Below are 19778 nucleotides of genomic sequence, written 5' to 3' on the forward strand. Positions count from 1 at the left end.
CCAGTTTTAGCAAATCTCCTCCTGTGCATGTTTGCAATAAAATTAATTTTAGAGTATTTTTCTTGAAAATATGCTTTAATAAACAGTTATGCAAATATTGTGCGACAAAAGAACTGCTAATGCCACTGTTATATTAACAAGTGCAACATTTTTTTAACCGCTTCAGCTCCAGAAGATTTTACCCCCTTCCTGACCAGAGCACTTTTTGCGATTCAATGACAATTGCGGTCGTGCGACGTGGCTCTCAAATAAAAATTGACGTCCTTTTTTTCCCCCACAAATAGAGCTTTCTTTTGGTGGTATTTGATCACCTCTGCGATTTTTATTTTTTGTGCTATAAAATAAATAAGAGCGACAATTTTGAAAAAAAAGCGCATTATTTTTTACATTTTGCTATAATAAATATCCCCCAAATATATATAAAACAACATTTTTTTTCCCGCAGTTTAGGCCGATCGTATTCTTCTACATTTTTTTTTTTACCAAAAATATCGCAATAAGCGTTTATTGATTGGTTTACGCAAAAGTTATAGCGTTTACAAAATAGGGGATAGTTTTATGGCATTTTTATTAATAAATTTTTTTTTTTTTTTTTACTAGTAATGGCGGCGATCAGCGATTTTTTATTGTGACTGCGACGTTATGGCGGACATGACAGGACATTTTTGGGACCATTGTCATTTATACAGCGATCATTGCGATTAAAAATGCGCTGATTACTTTGTAAATGACACTGGCAATGAAGGGGTTAACCACTAGGGGGCGGGGAGGGGTTAAGTATGTCCTAGGGGAGGGATTCTAACTGTAGGGGGATGGGCTGTGTGTGTCACTACACCGATCACTGCTCCCGATGACAGGGAGCTGTGATCAGTGACACTTGTCACTAAGCAGAACGGGGAGATGCTGTTTACATTAGTATCTCCCCGTTCGTCCTCTGTGAGGCGATCGCGGGTATCCCCGCGGTAATCGAGTCCGTGGGACCCGCGACCCGACTAACGGCACTCCCGGCCTGCGCGTGCACGCAATGGCATGGCGGGGAATTCAAATGGACCTACCTGTAAGTCCATTTGCCCAGCCGTGCCATTCTGCCGAAGTACATCGACGTGCGCCAGTCGTGAAGTGGTTAAATTGCCCCAGTAGAAAAGTGGATAACTAATGAAAAATGCAAGTTAGACTTACCGGTAACTTGTTTTCCAATGGGTTTGCAGGACAGCACCTGAGAGATCATGGCTCCTCCTCCCACAGGAAACACCTCCTCAATTAAGTCTTTAATTGGAGTCCTCCACGTTGCCCAGCTGCAACACATAAGCGACAGTTATATCACAGTATTACAGCAACAGCATAAAAAAGGGGGCGGGTTACTGCTGTCCTGAAAGCCTATTGGAAAACAAGTTACCGGTAAGTCTAACTTGCATTTTTCCAAAACGTCTTTCAGGACAGCACCCGAGAGGATAATCGAGACTTACTCCATTTAGGGTGGGACAACAGCCTGTAAGACTTTTCTTCCAAAAGCCTGGTCCCCAGCCGTCATGAGATCTAACCTATAATGACGGGCAAAGGTTGTAAGACTTGTCCAAGTAGCTGCCTTACAGATTCGTTCGGGGGTGGCGCCAGCTTTTTCTGCCCAACTCACCGCCGAAGCTCTTGTAGAATGAGCCCAGACATTCACTGGACTCTTGACCTGTAAGGGAATAGGCTTCTGAGATAGCCATTCTCAACCATCTGGCAATGGTTCCTCTGGAAGCTTGTCTTCCTTTTTTATTACCGGAAAATAAAACAAATAGAGCATCTGAACATCTAAAGTCTTTAGGTGTTTTCCAAGTAACTCAAGACTGCTCTTTTAACATCCAGGGTGTAGAATTCTTCCTTCTTACCCGATGGATTAGAACAAAAGGTAGGAAGTATTATCTCCTGAGTTCGATTCTGGACCGAAGCGACCTTCGGTAAAAAAAATTAGGATCCGTCTTCAGAACAATTCGGTCTGAAAAAAAATGGAAAAGCATGGCTCCCTAATTGAGAAGGCTTGTAGCTCACGGACTCTTCGAGCTGTTGTAACAGCCACTAAAAAAACTATTTTCAAAGTAACTAATTTCAGGGAGGCTAAATTAATGGGTTCAAAAGGTTCCCTGGTCAGGGCCTGTAGAACTACTGATAAGTCCCATGCTGGACAGCTTTTGATTACCACTGGTCTAGACCGGGTGAGAGCTTTGAAGAATCTAATCACTAAGGGTTCTGATGAAATGGATTTTTCCCAGAAATACCCCCAGCGCAGCAACTTGAACCTTGAGGGTACTGACCGCTAGGCCCTTGTCCGCTCCTTCTTGCAGAAATTCAAGAACAGAGGAAATTTGTTTTGGTGATCTGTCAGATGCTGTGCACCAGGAGTTGAAGACTTTCCAAAGTTTGGAATATATTGCTCTTGTAACCTTCTGCTGGATAGGAGGGTAGCCACCAATCTATCCGAGAAACCTTTTCTCTTCAAGAGCTGTTCCTCAGTAGCCAGGCCGTGAGTTTTAGCTTTGCTACTTCCTGGTGAAGCAGAGGACTTTGTAACAGAAGGTCTTTCCTTAACTGAAGGTGCCAATACGATTTTAGTTGCATCTGAAGAAGGGATGAAAACCAAGGCCTTTTGGGCCAGAAGGGAGTGATGAGGATCACTGTTGTATCCTCCTTCCTGATTTTTGCTATGACCCGAGCTGAAACGGGGGGGGGGGAAATGCGTAACAGAGGTGAAATTTCCAATTGTGCGCCAGAGCATCCACTCCTAGTGATGCCTTGTTCCTGTTCAGGGAGAAGAAACAAGACACTTGCGAGTTTCCCTGGGTCGCAAAGAGATCCACTCTGGGGCGCCCCCACTTGTTCACGATCAAATGGAAGACCTCTGGATTCAATTGCCACTCCGCTTCTAATACCTGGTTCCTGCTGAGGAAGTCCGCTACCCTGTTTAGGGTTCCCTTTAAGTGGACCGCGGACAAGGATAGAGTATGGAGCTCTGCCCAACTTAGAATGCTTCTTGCTAGGTTTTGCAGAACTCTGCTTCTGGTTCCCCCCTGTCTGTTTATGTAGGCCACCGCCGTGGTGTTGTCTGACAGGATCTGAGTATGCTGTCCCTGAACTTCTTTTGCAAAAGGTCAGTAAGGCTATCTCTATAGCTTTTAGTTTCCTCCAATTTGAGGAACTCAATGCATCTTTTGTGGACCACGAGCGATGGGCCCACCGACCGTTCATATGAGCCCTCCAACCCCAGGAACTGGCATCGGTTGTTAACCTTACCTAGGTTGGGAAGGACCATAACAGACCCTCTGAATATCTTGTCTGGTTCTTCCACCACCAAAGACTCCTTTTCACCGATGTAGGGATCTTCACTAGTGAATCTAGTGAATCCTGTTGGTGACTCCAGGTTTTTAACAGGAAACTTTGCAGAGGTCTGAAATGGAGCTTTGCCCACTGGACGGCCGGTATGGAAGAGGTCAGGATTCCTAGTGCTGACATGACCTTCCTGATGGACAGAATCTGATTGGACTGTAGCAGTGACACCACTTGTACCAACTTTTTCTGTTTTTCCTCTGGAAGAAACATTTTTTGATCCAAAGAGTTGATACGGAAACCCAGGAATAACACTTCCGGTGAGGGAATCAGATTCGATTTTTGAAGGTTTAAGATCCACCCAATGGACTCTAGGTGAACACGGGCTCTGAGCAAGTTTTCTTGAAGACCTCCTCTGGTTTGTGCAAAAAACAGATCGTCCAGATAAGGAAAAACTGATATTCTCTCTAGACGCAGAGGCGCCAATGCTTCGGCCATTATTTTCGTGAAGACCCTTGGGGATGATGACAGACCAAACGGGAGTGCTCTGAATTACAGATGTACCACCTTCTTCCGTTCTTTCAGTGCTAACCTCAGATATTTCTGCGACCTGGCGGCAATAGGAATGAGGAGGTAGGCATCTTGTAAATCTATTGATGCCATGTAACAAACTTGATACAGGAGGTTTCTTACTGAAAATATGGAATCCATCCGAAACCTTCTGTACTCTGATTTGTTCAGCATTTTGAGATTCAGGATGAGGCAGAACTTTCCTGAACGAGGAATACATGTGAGTAGAAACCCTGGAAGAACTCCCCTGTTGGGACAGGAACAATGACTTTCTGGGTTTTCAGTTCCTGAATTAGGGACTTCATGGCGAAAGCCTTGATCGGATCCCTTGGGATGTTTGTCATCCAGAATCTTTTTGGGAGGTTCTTCTGTGAACTCTATCACATACCCCTGGGAGAGCATATTTACAATAAACTGGTTTGAAGTGATGGCTCTCCACTGATGAAGAAACTCTTGGAGTCTTCCCCCGACCTTGAGGGAGTCATTGCGATTTTCCAGAGGTCGCAGGAGGATTGAAGAGCACTCCACTCCTACCTTTGGTGGGCTTCTGAGAAGACCATGGCTTCTTCTTGCCCTGTGTTTTTTCCTGCTGCCCTTTTTGGGGCCGAAAAAAACGCTTACAGGTTTGCACCGGTTTCTTCTTGACCGGAAACGACTTATCTGACGTACGGTCAAGAATGGACTCTAGCTCCGAACCAAATAACAGATCACCTCCAAAAAGGAATACCACACAGTCTATTTTTAGATGCAGCATCCCCTGGCCAAGTCTTCAGCCATAAGGCCCTCCTGGCAGAGTTAGTTAAAGCTGCTGACCTGGCTGACATGCAGATAGACTCAGCCGACGCATCCGCAATATATGATACTGCTTCAGACAGAGTTGTAAAGTAGTCTAGAATCTCCTGTTTTGAGGAATCTGCTGTAACATGGGCCTTCAGCTGGTTAACCCAGTGATCTAAATTCCTTGCAACACAGGTTGTTGCCATTGCCGGTTTTAGATTGTTCATCACCGATTGCCAGGTTCTTTTAAGAAGCAGGTCCATCCTTTTATCCATGGGCTCCTTCAAAGTGCCCATATCCTCAAAGGCGAGGTCCATAGACTTTGAGACCTGAGAAAAGGCAGAGTCCAATTTTGGAACCTTGTTCCATACAGAATCAGGATTTTCCTCAAATGGAAATCTTTTCTTGTGAGCCCGGGAAAAGAATGGCTTTTTCTCAGGTTCCAGCCACTCTTTTTTAATCATATCAGTGATAAACTGAATAGACTGGAAAAGAACGGCCTTTTGAATCTCCTAAACCAGCATACATGCTGTCATGCAGGGAGAGTTCCTTCTTTTCCTCTTCTATCCCCAAAGTGGCATGGATTACTTTCAGGAATCCTCCAACCTCTTCTAGCGAGATTTTGTACTTAGAAGCAGCATTTGTTTCATTTCCTTCCTCTTCAGCATCTGTTTCATCTGGAGCGAGGAAAACAGACCCTTGGGAAGTGTCCTGTGATATCGGACCCCCTAAAATTATTTGAGAGCCGCCTTGGGGTTCCGAAGATGGCTGCGGAACCGAAGGATCTCTTGAGGGACCTGGTTCCTCACTTAGGTTTGACCTAAAAGCTTGAAAGGTGGCCCGGAGCTCATCCTTTATGGTTGTAACCAAATCGCCACACATGGATGGAGACTCCTCCCTTACTAGATTTGCAATGCAATCTGCACAAAGCGTTTTGGTCCAAACATCGCTTAATTTCTCTTTGCAGACAGGGCACCTTTTCTTGACTGGTTGGGCAGAACTTTTGGCCTGGACAAACAGAAAAGAGACAAGGAACCATGCTTAAAGGCTGCTACACAGCACAGATAAGACACCCAGGTGCACTAGGGAAGAGAACATCTTACTTCCATGTGCCCAGCAAGCGACCACCACCACCAAAAATCCCCTGTTGCTGGGCAGATATGCTAACACTAGTCACTGCAACATACATTCCCAGGGAGATAGGGAGATGGGGGGGGGGGGGGGTGGAGGTGAGTAACCCCCCACAGGAGAAAACGGCCCAGAGTAATATAGGACACAGTCCCTTACCTTAGCCTTGCTGGCGCCTTGGCTTGTCCCCTTATCCGCTGCATCGCTACCCATAGCTGCCTGCGGACGCGTGGTGAAACGAACGGTTCCAGAATCTAAAACGCCGCTGCGCTGACCTGGAACCGGAATTAAGGCACCAGGTGACCCTGCCCTCTCCCTCTGCGGCCGGAAATGACGCGCGCGCGCCGACCCGGAAGTGCTGCTTCTTCCCATACAGGACGTGGCTGAGGAGCTCCTCTGCCATCAGAAACATGGCGGCCGCCACCGCTTGTTCTGCAAATGCAGCCAGCAGGGAATGGAGGCAACCGCCTGTCTGGCAAAAATGGAAGCAGCACTCCCAGGCGTACAGGCTCTCCCCAAGCACGGAAGAGGGAGAGGGAGCCCATGGGACCTTCCATCTGGGAGGCAAGTGGGAGGATCACTCTCCTAGCAAAAAAAGACCTAACAGGTGAGAACCAGTGTCTCCCAGGAAAGCCCTGGGAGATCATGGCTCCCACCAGAGGTGTTCCTCCAGCTGGAGGAAACACAAAAAACTGACGAGGCAACGTGGAGGACTACGATTAAAGACTTAATTGAGGAGGTGTTTTTCCTGTGGGAGGAGGAGCCATGATCTCTCGGGTGCTGTCCTGAAAGAGGTTTTGGAAATGAATGCTTTGCACAAGTGTACTTTCATATACATTTTATATTTAGGCTCCTTTCACATCTAGGCGTTGCTATTTTACAGGCGGTTTCCGGCGTTTTTGTAGCGTTTTGAAGTTTAAAAGGTCCCCAATGTAAAAGAATTAAAACGTCTGTAATCTGCCAAAAAATTCAAGTTAGACTTACCGGTAACTTGTTTTCCAGGAGTCTTTCAGGACAGCACATGAGAGTGGCTCCACCCACTAGGAAACACAAACTCCACCACATTTTAAAAGGAGGCTTCTCTCCACAGCTCATCAGTTGTAGTAGAGTACCTCTGGCCCCAGCTCGAACACCTAATCATAATACGGAATACGGTTAATTGACAGCACATATGTACATATATATCATGAAGGGCGGGTAGTTTGCTGTCCTGAAAGACTCCTGGAACACAAGTTATCGGTAAGTCTAACTTGAATTTTCCCTTATCGTCTTTAAGGACAGCACATGAGAGGATAATCGAGACTTACCAACTAGGGAGGGACAACAGCCTGCAGGACCTTTCTGCCAAATGCCTGATCACCAGCTGATAGAAGATCCAATCTGTAGTGACGGACAAACGTAAGATAACTTGACCACGTAGCCGCCTTACAAATTTAGTCTGGGGTGGCACCAGCTCTTTCTGCCCATGTAGTGGTTAGAGCTCTAGTAGAGTGTGCTCGAACTCCCTGAGGAGGAGACAAACCCAACTGGACATAAGCTTCTGAAATAGCTATTCTTAACCATCTGGCAATTGATCCCTTTGAAGCTTGCCTTCCTTTTCTGTTGCCAGAATACAAAACAAAGAGTCCGAAGACCTGAAGACCTGAAGTCCCTTGTTTTTTTTAAGTAATGTAATAAAGTTCTTCTTACATCTAACTTATGAAATAATTCTTCCTTACTTCCTGAAGGATCTGAACAAAAAGTTGGCAGGATGATTTCCTGCGACCTGTTATGGACTGATGCCACTTTTGGTAAAAACCCTGGATCTGTTCTAAGCACAATCCTCTCTGGGTAAATCAACATAAAGGGCTCTTTAACTGAAAGAGCATGAAGTTCTCCAATTCTTCTCGCAGACGTAACTGCCACTAAGAATACCGTCTTCAGAGTTAAATTCTTTAAAGAGATTGACTGCAATGGTTCAAAAGGATCTTTTGTGAGTACTTGTAAGATCACTGTCAAATCCCATCTTGGAAAGTGTTTAGTGGGAACTGGTGTGGATCTGGTAAGTGACCTGAAAAATCTTGTGACCAACGGAACTCAGGAAATAGGTTGCTCCAGGTATACTCCTAGGGCAGCCACTTGTACTTTAAGAGTGCTAATTGCCAGCCCTTTGTCTACCCCATTCTGCAAGAAATTCCAGGAACCGACACAATGTCTTCTAAATTTCGGTTTGCCGAGCAACACCAAGAGTTGTAGATTTTCCAAACTTTAGCGTAGATATCTCTAGTCACCTTCTTTCTACTAGCAAGCAAAGTGGATACTAGAGGCTCTGACAAACCTTTGCTTTTTAACAACTGCTCCTCAGATACCAAGCAGTGAGACTTAGTCTTGCTATATCCGGATGATATACTGGACCATGCAGTAGTAAGTCCTGTCTGAGGGGGGAGTTGCCAGAATAGCTGACTGACATTAGTAGAATGGAGGAAAACCAGGCCCTTTTTGGCCAATACGGGGTGATCAAGATTACCGACACCTTCTCTTTTTGTATTTTTCTTCAATACCAAAGGAATTCGCTGAAAGGGGAGGGGGCATAACCCAGCTGAAACTTCCAAGGATGTGCCACGGCATCTATCCCTATCAATCCGTTGTCTCGGTGCAAAGAGAAGAACTGAGGGAGCTGAGCATTGTCTCTTGATGCGAATAGATCCACCCTGCGGGCATCCCCACGTCTGGGTGATTAGAGTGAATATTTCTGGATTCAGACTCCACTCTGCCTCCTGAATTTTTTGTCTGCTACTCCATTTAGCGTGCCCTTGAGATGTACTGACAGGGAAAGTAGATACCTCTCTGCCCATTCTAGGATCTCTGAAGATAGCAGTAGAAGCGAACCGCTCCTTGTGCCCCCTTGTTTGTTCAGGTATGCCACCGTGGTGGCGTTGTCTGACAGTATCTGCACATGGGACCCCTGAAGTTTTGGAGAGAAGTCAACCAAGGCTAGAGCGACTGCCTTTAATTCCCTCCAATTTGATGACCTTTCTGCTTCCACTGGGACAAAACTCCCTGAGCTATGTTTTAACCCCAGTGTGCTCCCCATCCGCAACTGCTGGCGTCTGTCGTTATCTTCTCTCTGTTGGGAAGGACCAGAGCAAACCTCTTGACAGCACTGCCTGATCTCTCCACCACCAAAGGGTCCTTTTTACCCTGTTGGGAAGTTTTACCTTTGAGTCTAAAGCTTCTGGACTGTGATCCCAGATCCTTAAGAGAAAATTCTGAAGGGGTCTGAACTGGAGTCTGGCCCATTGAATGGCCGGCATAGTTGAGGTCAAGGTTCCCAGTAATGACATAATCCTTCTGACTGATACCTCCAGGTTCGTCTGAAGGCTGGATACTGCATGCAATACCTTTACTTTCTTCTCTTCTGGAAGAAAGATCTTTTGATCTACTGAGTCTACCAGATACCCCAGAAATTGGACTCTTTGTGCTGGATTGAAATTTGATTTTTGGATGTTTACAATCCAACCTAAGGCCTCCAGATGATTGCAAGCCTTGATCAAATCCTCCTGTAACTTTTCCCTGGAAGGGGCAAAGAAAAGGAGGTCGTCCAGGTAAGGGACGACCGCAACCCCTTGCAGCCGGAGGGGGAGCTAGGGCTTCCGCCATAATTTTGGTAAATATTTGAGGGGCGGAAGACAGACCAAACGGGAGGGCCCTGAATTGAAGATGCAGAACCTCCCTCCCATATTTACTGCCAGCCTTAGGAATCTCTGAGACTGAGCGGCTATAGGTATATGCAGGTATGCATCCCTTAAGTCGATTGATGCCATAAAGCATCCCCTGACCAAGAGATTTCTTACCGAAAAGATAGAGTCCATGCGGAATCGCCTGTATTGGACTGACCTGTTCAACGGTTTTAAATTGAGGATGAGCCGAAAACTTCCTGACTGTTTCTTTATCAGAAGATATGGGAATAGAACCCCTGGTAAACCTCCTCCGGAGGTACCCGAACCACAACACCCTGTTTTATCAGATCCCCTAACAGGTTCTTCATGGCTAGGGCTTTTGTTGTGTCTTTTGGCAGACTTGTTACACAGTACCTCTCTGGAGGAAGGTCCAACAGCTCTATCTTGTATTCCTGGGCTATCAAGTCCAAAATAAAAGGGTTTTTTGTTATATTTGCCCAAAGAGGAAGGAATTTCTGAAGCCTTCCTCCCACAGGCATCACCAAGTCATTGTGTTTTATTGGCTGGCGTAGGAGGATTGAAAAGGACATTCCCTCTGCCTTTTCCTCTTTGTGCCGACCAATTCTTTTTTTCTTGGGGCCTGTTACCTTTTTCCTGATTTTTTTGAGGTCGAAAAAAAAAAAAAAACGCCTAACCGGCTGTTTTTTCTTTTTTATAGGAAAGGATTTCTTCTTATCAGCTGTTCTATCTAAACTAGACTCTAGCTCAGGACCAAATAACAGATCTCCCAAAAACAGAACTCCACATAATTTTTGGAAGCTGCATCCCCAGATCGGAATCGGATGACATCTAGTGCCTGTTGTACAGATCCCTGGCTGGGGTTGCAGCCATCCGCCCTTTTAGGTCTCCTATAACTAAGGGACCAACTTTTTCTGGTAAGAGGCAGCAGTTTTTGAAAGGTGGAGGTCCGTCTACGCACCCTATTCACTGCAGCAAGCTTTGTTCCAATATTCACTCAGCACTTGGGGACACTCATCACTCTACTTTGTATTTGTGCTAAAAAGCATGTACGGACTATAATCAATATTGTCTCTGTACAGCTATGGAATATCTCTGGGTCTGTTTATACTATATATTGAATATTATTTTTCCAGTTTTCCTGTGTTTTGGCACGGTTCTCATAGACACTTATTTGTCACACTGTTATATTTTGTCCTAGCGTTTTGAGGCATACACTCGTTGCCTGCACTAAGTCACATATTATTGATTTTTTTCTTTTTCCACGGACATAGAAAGCAATATCTGTGTTTTATAAATTTAATTTTTATTGTGGTACATTGATACACTGATTAGTACTGAAATATTTGCTCAGTGATTATTACTTATCCTCGTATTCTTTTTGAGGCTTTCTAGGCACTTGTTTGTTACAACTCTCAAATTTTTTTAGTGCGACTTTCTGAATTTTATTAGGTATCTGCACCCCCCTCCCCCCTGAAAGGTGCCAAATGTGACACCAGAGGGGGGGGTGGGGGGGAGGGTTCCGAAAAGCAGAAGTTCCATTTTTGTGTGGAACTCCGCTTTAAGACAAAGCTTCCTCCTAACGGACTCACCACAGGTACACAGGTAGAACAGCAGTTAACCCCCTGTGCCCCGACAGGCCCCAGCCACCAAGGGGGAAAAAACATTTGTGAGAGGGGCACCATAGTAACCAGGATAGTTTCTCCATACCCTCTTACCTGGGCCTTGCTGGTGCCTGCCCCACAATCCATAGTGGTGCTGCTTCAATCAGTGGCTTTTGCGAACGCCGGTTCCGGAGTCCAAAAACGCCGTTGCGGAATATAGGCACCAGGACCGGAGAGAGAGAGAGAGAGAGAGAGAGAGAGAGAGAGAGAGAGAGAGAGAGAGAGAGAGAGAGAGAGAGAGAGAGAGAGAGAGAGAGAGAGAGAGAGAGAGAGAGAGAGAGAGAGAGAGAGAGAGAGAGAGAGAGAGAGAGAGAGAGAGAGAGAGAGAGAGAGAGAGAGAGAGAGAGAGAGAGAGAGAGAGAGAGAGAGAGAGAGAGAGAGAGAGAGAGAGAGAGATAATTGAGCGTGATGTGTGGGGGTGGGCCCAAACACCCAGCCGATGGGATCTGGGCGGGCTGCTGTGTTAAATAGCTGCCGGGTCCCACCCACCCCAGATATTAAGCTCAATTCTGACAGCTCCTCTCTGTTACTTGTCAGTTTCACACACAGTTACGCTTGGCTCAGTGTGAAACCCGCCAGTGCCATCTGTCAGTGCCCGCCAACCAGTATCACCTGCCAGTGACAACCAGTGCCACGGCCAATCAATGCCACCTGCCAGTGCCAACTAGTGCCACCCGCCAATAGTGCCACACCAGTGCCACGTGTCAACTGCCAGTGCCATCTGTCAGTTACAAACAAGTGCCACCTGCCAGTGCCAACGAGTGCCATCTGTCAGTTGCAAACCAGTGCCACGTGCCAGCCAGTGCAACCTGCCAGTGCCATCAACCAGTGTCACCTACCAGTGCCATCTGTCAGTTTCAAACCAGTGCCACCTGCTTAAGCCAACCAGTGCCATCTGTTGCCAGCCTTACTCTTTCTGGCCAGCCCATAACCCTGATCTAACAGCGTTACATTGGAGTTATTGACTGGGTGCTCCGTTGTGAGTTAGGGGGCAAAAATTACTGGCCTTACCCCAGGAGCTGACAATCCATACCACTTTAAAAAAAAAAACTGGCTCCTAACTTTAACTGGCTCCTAGATTCAAAGCAAATTTGTCAAGCCCTGCCATAAGGCAACAGTAATAACCAAGTGGCTTGGGGAACAAAACACCAAAATTTTGAGTCCATGGCCAGGAAATTCCCCAGATCCCAATCACATTGAGAACTTGTAGTCAATCCTCTAGAGGCAGGAGAAAAAAAAAAAAAAAACCCCACAAATTCTGACAAATTCCAAGCATTGATTATGCAAGAATGGGCTGCCATCAGTCAGGTTATGGCTCAGAAGTTGGTTGACAGCATGCCAGGGCAAATCACAGCAGTCATGAAAAAGATGGGTCAACACTGCAAATATCAACTTGTTGCATAAACTGCACCACCACCCCACCCCCTCCCCAGCTTATAAATCTTTTTACATTAAAATATTGCCACTATATACCTTTTTGGCTGATCTGTATACCACAGTCAGTGATGAACTGCACAGTTTCTTCAGTGCTGAGAGTTCTGATAGGAGATTTCCACTACAGCCTGTATACACGCCCACATGTGTGATGTCAATATCATGTGACCTGCCTACCTCTGAGAAGTAATTAATCTCTCCAGCATAAAAGACAACTGAGCATGTGCAGGTTGGCTACCCTGCCTGTATTAGCTGGCCTTCACCAGATAGACAGTGCAGGAGAGGGAGGATCTGTACATACAGGATAAAACAGCTTTTTACACAAAGCAGAGGATTAACCCCTTAAATTCCACAATGAGTATAACAAGAATGCTATGCAGCATATACAGACTGATTTTACTGTTGTGGGTTTAGTAACACATTAAAAGGCGTTGTAAGTAGAGGTCGACCGATACGGGTTTTTCTCTGGCCGATGCCGATATTTAGAAATCATGGCGGCCAATATATGATGCCGATTTTTTAGGGCCGATATGTTAGGCCAATTCCCCCCCCCCCCCCCCCCCCCTTCATCTCCCTTTCACACCGGGGTGTTTTTCAGTCGCTTTTGGGCTAAAAATAGCGCCTGTAAAACAGCTCCCCTGCAGTCTCAGTGTGAAAGCCCGAGTGCTTTCACACTGAGGCGATGCGCTGGCAGGACGTTAAAAAAAGTCCTGCAAGCAGCATCTTTGGAGCGGTGTGTACCGCTTCCGCCAATTGCAATGAATGGGCACCGCTTCGAAGCACCTGCAAAGCGATTCGGCAGCGGCGCTACACGGGCGCATTTAACCCTTATAAGCGACCCACTAGCAGCCGAATAGCGCTGCTAAAATGACGGCCAACGCCTGCCCATTCTAGTGTGAATAAGCGATACAGAAAATTTCTTACATTTAAACATTTACTAAACAAAACAAACCTCCAATCAGTTCACTTGTATGTATAATTTAGACAAAAAAAAAAAAAAAAAACTATATCTTAAATATTAAATACACAAAAACAGGTAATCAAAACTTTTGGATGAAAAAAAAAAAAAAAAAAAAAAAAAAAAAAAAAAATGGGGTAACTTTACTGTTTTAGGTTCTTTTTTAATTCATTAGTGTATTTTTTCCAAAAAAATGTGTTTGAAAGACCGCTGTGCAAATACCGTGTGACATAAAATATTGCAACAACCGCTATTTTATTCCCTAGGGTCTCTGCTAAAAATATATATATAATGTTTGGGGTTCTAAGTGATTTTCTAGCAGAAAATACGGGATTTTTACTTGTAAGCAATAAGTGTCAGAAAGATTTAGTCTTTTAATGGTTAAACTGAGAACTCCTACACATGGAGTTCAGTCCATTGATAAGTATAAACATTATATCTCTTTGGTTCTTTTCTCAGACTTAGCAGGCTGCCCAGATAGGAGAAAAAAGTCTCCACAGGAAGACTTCAGGCAACTTACATCGACTTCTATTACTGAAGTTTTAAATCTGCTTTTTTTTTTTTTTTATCAGCACAATCGGCTGATGCCGATTAATAATAAAAAAAACAAAACAACAAAATATCGGCCGATATATCGGTTGACCTCTAGTTGTAAGCCCTCGTGGCATTTCACCTTAATGCGTTAAAATGAAAAACCTCTTGTGCTGCAACAGCCCCCCACAGCCCCCCCTTTTTCTTTCCAGCGACGAAGACGAGCACAGCAGCTTCAGCCACTGTCTCGGGTCCTCATTGGATAGAATAATAGGAGCAGGAGCCACTGGCTCCCGCTGCTGTCAATCAAATCCAGTGACCCGTGAGTCGGGGCAGTGTCAAGTTCTGCTGTCTGTGTCAATGAACTCAGCATCAGGACTCGGGAGCACACCCGCACAAGTGTCCCCATTAAAAGCGGCTCTCCGTGGGGGCACTGGAAGAGCAGGAGCACTACTGAGGGACCCCAGAAAAGGAGTATCGGGGCCGCTCTGTGCAAAACCCTTGCACAAGGCAGGGAAATACGACATGTTTATTATAAAAGAAAAAAAAAAAAAAACATTACTTTAATGTAATTGTTAATAAAAGCCTTTGACACTTATAAAATGCTAGTAATTATACTTCAGTAAACCATAGTGACATCTGACAAAAAGATCTAAAAACACTGAAGCAGCAGACTTTGTGAAAAATAATATTTGTGTCATCCTCAAAACTTTTGGCCACACCTGTAAGCCGTCTGCTTGTACAGGCAGGCAGTTACACACAGATAGGAAGAACCAATGAACTACCTAGAGTGCTCAACAGCCATCAGCTGCAAAGGCTATCGGTACTTCCAGTTCGTTCATCATTCATAGAACTTTGAATAAATGGCGGAGCCCCGCACAGCCACGTTCTTTTTAAATAGTGGCGGTGGCAAAAAGATCCTGGCTCACTGTCACGGGTGGGGGGGGGTAGCTGCATTAACATGTTACAGGTCCCACTGTGAAAACAGCAGGGGTCCAGTGCGTCCCTGTTCTCTGTTTCAGGACGAATCGGGGCTGAATTTTTGCCTTAATTTGACCCTGAAACGGAGCCAAAGACACACAAAACCTCTGTGTAATCCGCTCCGCAGCCTCCCCGGAGATATGTGAACCGGCTCCATAGAGAGCCGGTCACAATCTCCCATCATGCTAATTTGATGTGGGAAAACCCACATCCAATTCACACTAGTGTGAACCCAGCCTTAAAATGCTCTAAAGGGTCAACTTATCCTTTAAGCATGCTACAGTGGGCCAATTCACACTATGTGCGGTGACCGACATTTTACTGCACTGTAAAACACCAGTCACCACCAAGACAGACAGAAAATAATTATAGCAGTGCAGCACATCGCCCTGCTGTACTGTGACACAAAGTGTCATTTTTGCACACTTAAAAAAAAAAAAAAAAAAAGGGGGGGGGGGGGATTTTGTGTGATGCACCAAATCATACCCCATATCGGCCCCTGTTGGAATCAGAATGGAACATTTATGGGTTTTAATCTTCAGCAGTTCAGTGTAAAAGGGGCCTAAATCTGACAAGCTGATTGTGGCTGTCAGGTGGAAGTCATTGGGCAACTATACAGCCCACGCACCACCATGTACATTCTCCCCATTCTTTGGTCCTAAGTGATAAAAAAAGAAAGCATAGTGGAAAAGTAACTAGTGGAGTAGTTAACCCCCACATTAATAACAAGATTTAGAGCACCCGCATACAAAACACATGCACTGGGGCGCCTACATTTGAAAACACACACCACCAGCTACAGCAGTCAGAAAGGACAGCTGCCAGACAGGTAAATCACTGCCGTTTACTCTCTGGCAGATATCTGTTCACTGTGAACCGGCCCCTAAGGCACAATTCACTTTTGTGCGAATTGTCTGCTACTCTGGACCCCAAAGTTGCATGACAAGTCGCACCCATGTTTCCCATGGTACGTTCATATCCGTGCGACTTAAAGTCGCAGCGACTTTAAAGCAGTTCCCGCAATACTTTGGTCTGACTTTCATGAGGGCCACAGACTGCAATTTAAACCCTTAAAAGTTGCCTGAAAGTCGCACCCGCATGATAAACTTGAAACTTGAGTGCAACTTTGTAGAACAAAAAATTTTAAAATGGTCAGAGTCACAACAAAGTCACACTGTAAAGTCGCAACGGAAACTGCACAATATTTAGGCCGCACAAGTGTGAATAGACTTAATCTGACAAGTAGATTGTTGTTTATCAGGTGGAAGTGATCAGGAGACCATACAACCACCTGGTCCCTTCCACACACCCCCTCCCCCCCGTAGATTCACATGCCCCTCCTTTTTTTGTTCCATATGTGATAAAATAAATTTTAATGGAAAAAAAAAAAAAGGGAGGTTAAACTCAAGCACTTAAACTACCACTAGAGAGAAAAAAAAAATAAAATGTGGGTCCCCTACCACCACATACAAATGTAAACACATGCACTGGGGCACCTATGAATGAACATATGCGTTATGTGACAGACCTAGCCGGGAGAGAGACTTTTGGAGGGGACTGTCTTGCCGATCGATCGTGGGCCCTGGCATTTGGGGGAACGGTGCTCTTTGTGAGCTGTATGCCTGGGGACCCTTGAGGTGGTATTACTGTGGATTCGGGTCCTGGTCCCCCAGGACACACAGACTCTGGGGACCCTGGATTTGCCATATTGGAATAGTGACTGATTCATACCGTTGGGACTCCTACTGTTAAATGCTAATGTCATCAATTCCAGCTACCTGTCTGTTGTCTGCCAAAATGCGTATTGTAAATAAGTCTCTAGCATGGGATCTAAGAGTCATTAGATCCCATTGTTGTTTGTGTTTAATTAACTCTGCTATTGTGAGAATGTTGATTGGATTTTCTGAACTACAGGACGGCCAGTCTAGCCTAAAGGTCGTGTCTGAGTCATCTAGGCTGTCTAAAGGGATTAGTTAATTAGCTCATGTTAATTAGGTTACAGGTGTATTGCTAGAGTAATATGAGTCGGAGGTATGCACCTCCACTTTTAGTGTATAAAAGAGCCTGTATATTGCAATAAAAGAGATTCCTGTTTGAACTTACATACAGCCTGCCTGGTATTTGTTCTGAGCTATCACAACTGGGTTAGAACGGCACATAGCTGAAGTTCTAAACCCGGAGCATTGGATGACCGAACCATCAGACGTTGCAATCTGATTCAATAGCTGCAGAGGAGTGTTGGGAGAGTGGAACCGAGCGAGCAAGGGGCTTGTTACATGTTACATATTGCCACATGCGCCAGTGTGAGAGAAATTATTCTAGTTTCATTAAGTATATATTTTTTTTTTAATGTAAAAAAAAAAAAAAAATCTTTTACAATCACTTCAGTAATCTTCAGACCTTAAATTATTATTTTTATTTTTTTTTTTTTTTATTTTTTTTTTTTTCAACGTGAAATGCAAAAGTAGCTGTCTGTGAAAGGGTTAAAAATCATAAAAACAAATGTCCCAGTTCACACAAAGTTCAGCCATGATAGGAAAGTGGCCCAATAACACACAAACTACAGCCATCTAAGAGTTGTCCAAGACACAAGTATAGGTCTTCTTTTCCATGGCGATCTACACAGCCACAGGAGGCTGACAGGTGGATTGCATCCCCACATCTACCCCACATGCAGAGCTGCGCCAGAAAGCTGCTAGGAGCGCCTTTGTAGCATGCGGTCCCCCGTCGGCCCTCTTCCCCTCCTGTCCATCCAAGGTGCCTGTATGTGACATCATCTGGGATAGACAGGAGGGGCCAGCGGGAAACTGCCTCTCCTTACTTTTCCAGTTGCTGCCTACCCTTACTATGCCCTGCTACAACCCCCCCCCAACCATCAAATGTGCCCTGCTGACCCTTGGTATCCCCCCCGTACACTGCTTATCTCAAGTTGGACCCAGAATCAAGCATCTCCTGCCGCTTCAGAAACTGCTCCAGCCACTCAGACCAGTTGCATGAGAAAGCCGTCAGAATAGGTAAGGGAAGTGACGTTCCGTCAGCTGCACATGCGTCCACCACTACCAGGTTTGCTAATCTGACAGAACATGGCAGCAGACGTCTTACTAAACCCAGCTATGTCTTGAATTTAACAGTAATTTTAGCAAAAAAAGTGAGCGTATATAAAGAAATATAGTATATTGACATATGTGATGCGGTTTGCATGTTTGATTTTGAAAGCCTAAAAGGTATAGTGCTGAGCAGTGCGTGGTGTACCAACATGGCCACCGCCACCTTCCTACTGCTGGTGTCCAGCTGCTTTCAAAACGTTACATCAAAACAGCATCACAGATGTCACCATATTTTATACACGCTCACTTTATGCTTAAATTCAAAACGTAGCTGGGTGTAGTAAGATGTCCGCTGCCACCTCCTTCTGACTGCAGGTGTTCTGTCAGATTAGCAAATCTGGTAGCGATGGACGCATGCGCAGCTGACGGAATGTCACATCCGTTACCTATTCCTATCAGAACGCTGAAGAAACGGTACCAGAGTAATGGCTGATCTCTTCAGCCATAATCCCAGTAAACCACTTGCAAACTGCAACAACATATATTGGTCAGCATTGGTTGAATAGGTACGTTTTAATAATTAATTATATCATGTAATGCTTTTTCTAAAAGGAACTGTTATATATAAAGTGCTCGCTGATCACACCAATGTCCAGTGAACATTATTTTAGGGCTTTCCTAAAATCTTAAACTTTCTGTCAAAGGTAAAGAGGCTGAGGAATCCTGATGTACACTAGAAAATGGCAGTGTGCACTCCTTTGTGCCTGATGGTGGAGATGTACAGCAGTGCTGGCCCAGCTCTCCCCTCACCATTGGAGGACTAGGAAGAGGTATGCTGTGCTGGACCATCACCCAGAAAGGCAGGAGAGCCTGCAATGTCAGCCGTACCCCCTGGGGACATGTCAGGTTTGTATGAGGACATTCCAGCATACATGACGTGCATAGAAGTGAGTACTCAGCCTGAGGATAGGGACACACAGGGGCTAAGTTACTAGCAGTGCCTAGCCCAGTCCCCACGAAGGCCTAACATGAGTCTAGGAGCCCGGCGCCCACTCCTCACCTGCCCATTGATCAGTATTCCGTTCGCCTGTAAGAGCACTCTGAGCGCCGCCATCGTGGTCTCTGTACAGCAAGTCTGACCTTTCCACTCAGAAGAGTGGGAGGAGTCTGCTACCAGGCGACCAATGAGACGCCTAGAAGAGGCCGCGCGTGCTTACCCTCCCACGTGGTGAAGTGTCCTTGTGCCTGTCAGCTGTGCGCTGAGGTGACCGGGAGGTGTGAGGGAAGGTGTTCCCGCCAGGTTGCTTTGTCATTCCCTCTGTGGTTCTGTAAAGTTCAGCTAGCTCCGGCCTCCCGTACAGAGTTCTGACACGGACTATGTGAGCATAAGGCATTGCAAGGAGGAGTTTATATGGTCAGTTCAGGTAGTCGTCTGAGGGAAAGGTAAAAGGGAAAGGTAATCCTCCTGTACACGGAGGCGGTGTGTGAGGAGTATGAGGCAAGTACCTTTACCTCAGTGCGGGATATAAGGGGCTGGCTGTACACTACTCTCCTTCTACATCACAAAGTACCTCAACAGTTCCTTTGTTTACAACATTTTGGAATGACTGAAGTTTATATAAATTAGAAGCACGTTGAAGAGTTTCTTCACTCTGAAAAATGTAAAAGTGACAAATACTGTAGCTGCTGGCTTTTAATAAAACGA

At 45.4% G+C, this 19778-nt stretch overlaps 1 protein-coding gene across 1 annotated transcript in view; it reads right to left on the minus strand.

The window, feature by feature from the left end:
- The window catches only part of PCCA (propionyl-CoA carboxylase subunit alpha), a 1163293-nt gene extending 1144013 nt beyond the window's left edge, over positions 1 to 19280 (minus strand). The window contains exon 1 of the mRNA XM_073614439.1: positions 19134 to 19280. Within this exon, the coding sequence (XP_073470540.1) occupies positions 19134 to 19187 (54 nt within the window). The 5' untranslated portion in view covers positions 19188 to 19280. The remainder of the gene's footprint in view (positions 1 to 19133) is intronic.
- Between the last annotated feature and the right edge of the window lie 498 nt (positions 19281 to 19778).

Source organism: Aquarana catesbeiana, linkage group LG02 (assembly GCF_042186555.1).
Source record: "Aquarana catesbeiana isolate 2022-GZ linkage group LG02, ASM4218655v1, whole genome shotgun sequence".
Taxonomy (NCBI): Eukaryota; Metazoa; Chordata; class Amphibia; order Anura; family Ranidae; genus Aquarana; species Aquarana catesbeiana.